The 6,551-nt window shown below is 61.3% G+C and overlaps 1 protein-coding gene across 8 annotated transcripts in view; it reads left to right on the forward strand.

The window, feature by feature from the left end:
* Ddr1 (discoidin domain receptor tyrosine kinase 1) overlaps nucleotides 1–6,551 on the forward strand; it is a 15,093-nt gene that overhangs the window by 2,483 nt on the left and 6,059 nt on the right. For 7 of the 8 annotated variants that reach the window (XM_033766360.1, XM_010643448.2, XM_010643445.2 and 4 more), the window contains exons 2-10: nucleotides 2,892–3,024; nucleotides 3,111–3,213; nucleotides 3,351–3,579; nucleotides 4,464–4,611; nucleotides 4,771–4,870; nucleotides 5,277–5,463; nucleotides 5,566–5,812; nucleotides 6,146–6,241; nucleotides 6,331–6,482. In XM_033766360.1, the coding sequence (XP_033622251.1) occupies nucleotides 2,934–3,024; nucleotides 3,111–3,213; nucleotides 3,351–3,579; nucleotides 4,464–4,611; nucleotides 4,771–4,870; nucleotides 5,277–5,463; nucleotides 5,566–5,812; nucleotides 6,146–6,241; nucleotides 6,331–6,482 (1,353 nt within the window). In that variant the 5' untranslated portion in view covers nucleotides 2,892–2,933. The remainder of the gene's footprint in view (nucleotides 1–2,891; nucleotides 3,025–3,110; nucleotides 3,214–3,350; nucleotides 3,580–4,463; nucleotides 4,612–4,770; nucleotides 4,871–5,276; nucleotides 5,464–5,565; nucleotides 5,813–6,145; nucleotides 6,242–6,330; nucleotides 6,483–6,551) is intronic. The other variant, XM_033766359.1, reaches the window with a different exon arrangement.

Below are 6,551 nucleotides of genomic sequence, written 5' to 3' on the forward strand. Positions count from 1 at the left end.
CTCCGTGCTGCTCACAGGTGTGCGGTGGCCGGCTCGGGATGGGCTGGCAGGGAGCGTGGCAGGTGTGGCCTCCGAGAGGCCGAGGCCGGACGGGGTCTGAGACCCGGGCGTGTTTACAGCCGCCAGGCGGGCGTGGGCCTGCCCACGTGTGTGTCTGCACACGGCTCTGTGGGCCTTGCCTGGGAGGGGCTGTGGAGGTCCAGTTTGGATCGGGCTGAAAAGGGGCCAGGTGGGGAAGTGGGGCTTCGGACCGCCAGTGTGCTGGAGCGTGGAGACCCAGTCCAGGGGCCAGAGACGGGTGTCCGGCTTTGGGAGGGGTCCCCACATGTCGCCGTGCAGCTCCGTTTCTCCGTTGGCCCTGCGCCTGTATTCTGCTCTGTTTACCTCTCACGTTGTGTCTCTCCGTCCCCACTTCCTCCTGTTCTCTGCCTGGCTCTGTATCTGCCCCGGGCTCCTCTCAGTGCTGTCTGGCTCCAGTGACTCATCTGGGATAGGCATGAAGGTTACTCAGGAACAAGGGCCCTGCTGTTCCCGGGGAGGGTGGGTGGAGTGGCACCCAGGAATCCCCCGCTGCTCCTGGGCCTCTGCAGCCCGTCCAGGCTCAGCACCTGGGACCCTTAAGGGACTGACCACGGTGCCCTCTGGTTCCCGCCTCGCCTCTGATAACCTAGGGCCCCCCACAACTCAGTCATCCCCTCAGCTGCTGCTCCCTTGCTGTGGGGTCTCAGCTGCCTCTTACATTCCTGCCCTAGAGGATTGTGGGAGCAGCTGGAGGAGGACAAAGGGGTGGGGAAGTATCCCCCACTCCTCCTACCTCCTGGGGTGACCTGGCTTCCCTGTTGGAGACCCGCCCTCATCTCCAAGGCAACTCAGCCTTTTCCCTGCCCTGGGCTCTTCCTTCTGAGGCAGCCACCAAAGAAGGTGGACCCCGGGGCAGACCGGACGTCACCGACAAGCAGGGATTGTTGGGGACCCAGTGGCAGGGGTGGGTAGGGGCAAGAGAGGTGCAGTGGGGGCCTCAGGACCACAGGGCCTGGAGAGTTCAGTAGAGGCTCCTGCATAGGACAGGAGACAGCTTTCACTGTAGCCAGACAGGGACAGTAGATGCTTGCCTTGCAAGGAGGGGCTGCTTGGAATAGTTTTGGGTGGGGTTGTGGCCTGGGCCCCGGGAGGAACACAGTAGGGATCCTTAGACTTCAGCTCAGCACAGAGGCGTTATGATGCGGGTCTAGGTGGGCCTGAGGTTGGTTCACATTTCTGCCAAGTCGCTGGCCAGGGCAGTGGGCCTGGGCAACTGCAGAGGTCTGTCTTTGGGAGTGGAAGGCACTAAGGTCCTGCCGTTCTCTTAGATTCTGGGCTCTGTGGTGGGAGGGGCCCAGCCTCTGCTGGTGCAGGCTTAGCTGACATCCGTCATCCATTGTGTGCTTAACACGGAGTGCCCGAACTTTTCTAGGGCGCCTACCTGTATTACTTAAAAATAAAAGTAGTTTTCATATTCTCTCCCATATCCCTACCTAAATATGTTACCATAGTTACAGGTGTTAGGAAAACAGTAGCCAGACTGTCTTTCCGTTTTTGTTTGCTTCTCTGTCGTGCCGTTCATTGCCAGCTCCTGTTCAGTCACACGCCCTGTCTGCGTGTGCACACGGATGTGCACAAGCCAGGGGCTCCTTGTTCTCCCTTTTCAGGAGGCGGGGTATTTCTCATATGCCTGTGTTGTGCTTTTAGTGTTCAACAGTGGCACAGAGAAATTGCCCAAGTCAGACCCATACGGCTACTCTGTTTCTTTTCACAGCTCTGTAGAAACTCTTGACCCTGAAAGTAATTTTCCGGCTGCGTATTTGGTGAGGGCCTCAGTGAGTGATGCCCTTGTACATCCTCTTCCTCCCTGGGGCTGCGCTCTTCCCTTTGCTCAAAAGCCTGGGGGGCCCGGGGTTCAGAAGATGTGCACGAGATTGCTTTCCACATAGATGATTGTATTTCATGCCTGTCCTTGAGTGCGGTTGGTGGTGCTTTTTGTCACTCTCCCATAGCTGTCACCACAGGCAAGATGGCCTGCAGAAATCTCAGCAGCTTGGAATGCTTAGTGGCGATTGGGGAGCCCAGAGTGTCCAGGGACTTGGGTCAAAAATTCTTTCCATTAATCTGATTGGTATTTCCCTGATTCTAGTGACTTTCACAATTTAAAAACAAATGTGTAAACCAGGTGTGGTGATGTACACCTGTGATCTTAGCACGGTAGGAGGCTGAGGCAGGAGGACTGCACATTCAAGCTCAGCCTGGGCAACTTATCAACTGAGCAAGGTCCTGTCTCAAAAATAAAAAATAAAGGAAGAGCTGGGGGATGGCAGTCAGGACGAAGGCCCTGAGATCAGCCCCAGCTCTGCTTTGCAAAACATAAATAAAAACAAACAAAAAGCACAAATGTTTGTTGGTGGTAGGCCTTGTTCTTCTATGAGATGCAGATTCAAATTCTTTGGCCATTTCTCTAGTGAGTTGTTTATATATATATATATTTTTTTTTTCTTGTTAATTCGAAAGTCTTCATTACTTTTCTGTTATACTTTTGTCCACTTTTCCTGCAGATGTGTTGTTTGTTCGAAGCTGCTGCCTGTGGGTGTTTTACCCCTTAACGGTTGGGACATTAATGACCTCTACTCCAGTTTCTGAAGGGTTAAATATGGGTAGTAACGGCACCCACCTTATAAAGTGGCCGTGAAGATAAAATATGGCTTCTGTTGAAGGGTTTAGCCCAGTGGCCGGTGCTAAGCACAGAGCTGGCTGCTGCTGAACAGTGACCATTCTTGTGATTTCACTGCTTGCATCCCCAGAGCAACCGTCCTGTCTGCCTGTCCCCCTCCTCACCCTCCTGCCCTTCTTGTCCCCTGCAGAGATGCTGCCCCCACCCCCTTAGGCCCAAGGCAGCAGGAGCTATGGGGCCAGGGGCCCTTGTACATCTACTGCCACTGTTGCTGCTCTTGCTGGCAGATGGAGACGCCGACATGAAGGGACATTTTGACCCTGGTGAGGACTGAATCCTGCATCCCTAAGGGAGGGCTTGGAGGGCAGAAAGTGGGGGCCTTGACTGTCACACGTCTGTGCCCTTCCAGCCAAGTGCCGCTATGCGCTGGGCATGCAGGACCGGACCATTCCCGACAGCGACATCTCTGTCTCCAGCTCCTGGTCGGACTCCACTGCCGCCCGGCACAGCAGGTACCTGCACACCTGTGGCTGCCCCTGGGCCACGGGCCTCTGCCTGTCTTCCCTGTGCAGAGAGGCAGTTGAGGGGCCCTGCAGTTCAGTACCTGGCAGGGCAGGCCCGCCAGGCAGACTAACCTCTGCCCTCCTAGGTTGGAGAGCAGCGACGGGGACGGGGCCTGGTGTCCTGCAGGGCCTGTTTTCCCCAAGGAGGAGGAGTACCTGCAGGTGGATCTTCGGCGTCTCCACCTGGTGGCCCTGGTGGGCACTCAGGGGCGCCACGCCGGTGGCCTGGGCAAGGAGTTTTCCCGCAGCTACCGGCTGCGCTACTCCCGGGATGGCCACCGCTGGATGGACTGGAAGGACCGCTGGGGTCAGGAGGTGAGGCTGCCGGGCAGTGTGGAGAGGCTGGCTCTCCCGCCTCTGAGCACACCTTCGACGGGGCCACCAGTGCTGCCTTCCCAGCGCCTCCTGGGACGTGCAGGCGGAACTCCCGCTTCCAACTGTGCTGGTTTCTTATTCGTGTTTCTGCCTGCAGTCAAAGCTCCACTCTGCCCTACATACACCGGGCAGTGAAGTGTAAATCAGACCGTCACACCCTCCCACCCTGCCCTGGTACGCCGCTCTGCCAGCTCCTCGGCAGTGTGCAGAGCGCTTCGCCGGGGCGGCCCTGGCTTCGTCTCCTGCCTCTTGCTCCATCTTGGCTGCACTGCTTTTCCTGGAACAAGCCGGGGCTCGTTCCCCAGGGTTGGGATGTCTGTGCTCACTGTGTTTGCCTTGCTGCTCTGGGCCTGGCAGGCTCCTCCCCCGGGCTCTGCAGGACCTTCCGCCTCCAGCCGGTGCCCCTCCAAGAGGTCACCCGGGCACCTCCTGGGCACCGCAGGGCTCTGTCCCCACAACTGCCCCTTGTTCCTCACAGCTGCATTTGCTGGCGTCTCAGCCCTGGGAGGGGAGGCGTTTGTGCCCACTGAGAACGTGCCTGGCACAGAGCGGGCACGGGGCCGAAGGCTGCTGAATGAACAGAAGGGATGGGCTGGAGCAGGCAGAGAGCTGGAGCAGGGTGCAGGGCTCCACGGGTGGCCTAGGGCCCGGGTGCAGTGGTGCGAACGCTCAGAGACAGACAGGTCCGGGCGAGGAGAGCCAGGGATGTGGGCAGAGCCGAGGTCTCTGTGCAGACCCCATGCACAGCCCTGGGCGTGTCGCCCTCCACAGGCCTCAGTGGCCGCAGCTCCTCCCACACATGCACCCTGTTTCCTGGCCCACAGGTGATCTCAGGTAACGAGGACCCCGGGGGCGTGGTGTTGAAGGACCTCGGGCCCCCCATGGTAGCCCGACTGGTTCGCTTCTATCCCCGAGCAGACCGGGTCATGAGTGTGTGCCTGCGGGTGGAGCTCTACGGCTGCCTCTGGAGGGGTGAGTTGGCCCCCCAGGGACCTGCTTCTGGGGTGGCGACTGAGTGTGAGGGTGTCCGGGATCCTGGCTCCTGCCTCTGTGAGGTCGGGGGTTTGCCCAGGCCTGACGCTGGGTAGGGCGGAGGCCCGTGTGGTGACCTCCCTTCCTGCCCTGCTCCAGATGGGCTCCTGTCTTACACATCCCCCGTGGGGCAGACCATGTACTTATCCGAGGCTGTGAACCTCAACGACTCCACCTACGACGGATTCATTGTGGGCGGGTGAGAGGCATGGTCCTGAGCTTGTGGACGGGAATGGAGGGAGCCAGGTTGGGCAGGGTATTGGCGAGTAGTCTGGGTGGCGGGGGCCGTCTCAAGGGACAGGGCAAGGGACAAGGGCAGCAGGGTGGCCGCTAGCCTGCGGGACACTCAGTGCGAGCTGGAAGGCACATCTGCCCGGAGCTGCACAACACACACACCACAGATTGCAAGGTGCTGCCTTTCTGTAGCCTGTGGCCTGCCCGGTACCTGTCGGCCTAGGGGTGGTGCAGGGGAGGGGAGAGAGCTGCATGACGTCAGAGTGCCTGGGGGGCCAGGTGGACAGGGGCAGCTGGGGGAGCGTGCAGGGCCTCTGCAAGCTGCTGCCTTGTCCCCTCCAACCAGCCATCCTGTTGTCCCCACCTCTCAGGCTGCAGTACGGGGGTCTCGGCCAGCTGGCGGATGGCGTGGTAGGGCTGGACGACTTCAGGCAGAGCCAGGAGCTGCGGGTCTGGCCAGGGTATGACTACGTGGGATGGAGCAACCACAGCTTCCCCAGCGGATACGTGGAGATGGAGTTCGAGTTTGACCGGCTCAGGGCCTTCCAGGCCATGCAGGTGGGCCAGTCCGGCGCTTGCTGGGGGGCTCCGAAGCTGGGGCAGGTGACAGAGGGTCCTCCCTGTGCCTGTCCTTGACTCTGCCCCTTCTCCATCCGCCAGGTCCACGGCAACAACATGCACACGCTGGGCGCCCGCCTGCCTGGCGGGGTGGAGTGCCGATTCAAGCGGGGTCCCGCCGTGGCCTGGGAGGGGGAACCCGCGCGCCACGCCCTGGGGGGAAGCCTGGGCGACCCCAGGGCCCGGGCCATCTCTGTGCCCCTGGGCGGCCGCGTGGGTCAATTTCTGCAGTGCCGCTTCCTCTTCGCGGGGCCCTGGCTGCTCTTCAGCGAGATCGCCTTCATCTCCGGTGAGCCCAGCCCCGGCCCTGTGGTGACCTGGGGTCCCGTCTGTCCAGCCCCGTGGACACCCATGGAGCAGGGACAGCTGGCCCCTCTCTCTCCCCACTCCCTGCCCCTCACGCGTGCCTGACGGGTTTTACATCTCTGAGGTGCTCGGATTGGCTGAGAAACAAGCCTCGTAGCTCGCGTGGAGCCCCCCACCCCGGGGACGGCACTGCCCGGGGTGTCCAGAGCTCTGTCGTGCCTGCTGGCTCCGAGGCGGCACAGTTGTCGCCCCGCCCTGGCTCGGTTTCCCTGGCTCCCTGCTTCTCGCTCAACTTCTCCTCCTCTTCCTTCTCCAGATGTGGTGAACGGCTCCTCTCCAGCTCTGGGGGGCACCTTCCCCCCGGCCCCCTGGTGGCCGCCCGGCCCGCCTCCCACCAACTTCAGCAGCTTGGGTGAGCAGCCAGGGGCGGTCCTGTTCCCCGGGGCTCCCCCTCCGGTGGGCGGGAGCTTCCCTCGGTGCTGATCCTTCTGCCTCTGCCAGAGCTGGAGCCCCGCGGCCAGCAACCCGTGGCCAAGGCGGAGGGCAGCCCGACCGCCATCCTCATCGGCTGCCTGGTGGCCATCATCTTGCTGCTGCTGCTCATCATCGCCCTCATGCTCTGGCGGCTGCACTGGCGCAGGCTCCTCAGCAAGGTGGGCGGGGCTGGCTGCGCGGGGGTCCGGACCCCTGCAGAAAGCGGGCCACCCGGGGCACCACCCCAG

This window comes from Fukomys damarensis, unplaced genomic scaffold (assembly GCF_012274545.1).
Source record: "Fukomys damarensis isolate Sample0158 unplaced genomic scaffold, DMR_v1.0_HiC HiC_scaffold_20, whole genome shotgun sequence".
In the NCBI taxonomy this organism is placed as follows: domain Eukaryota; kingdom Metazoa; phylum Chordata; class Mammalia; order Rodentia; family Bathyergidae; genus Fukomys; species Fukomys damarensis.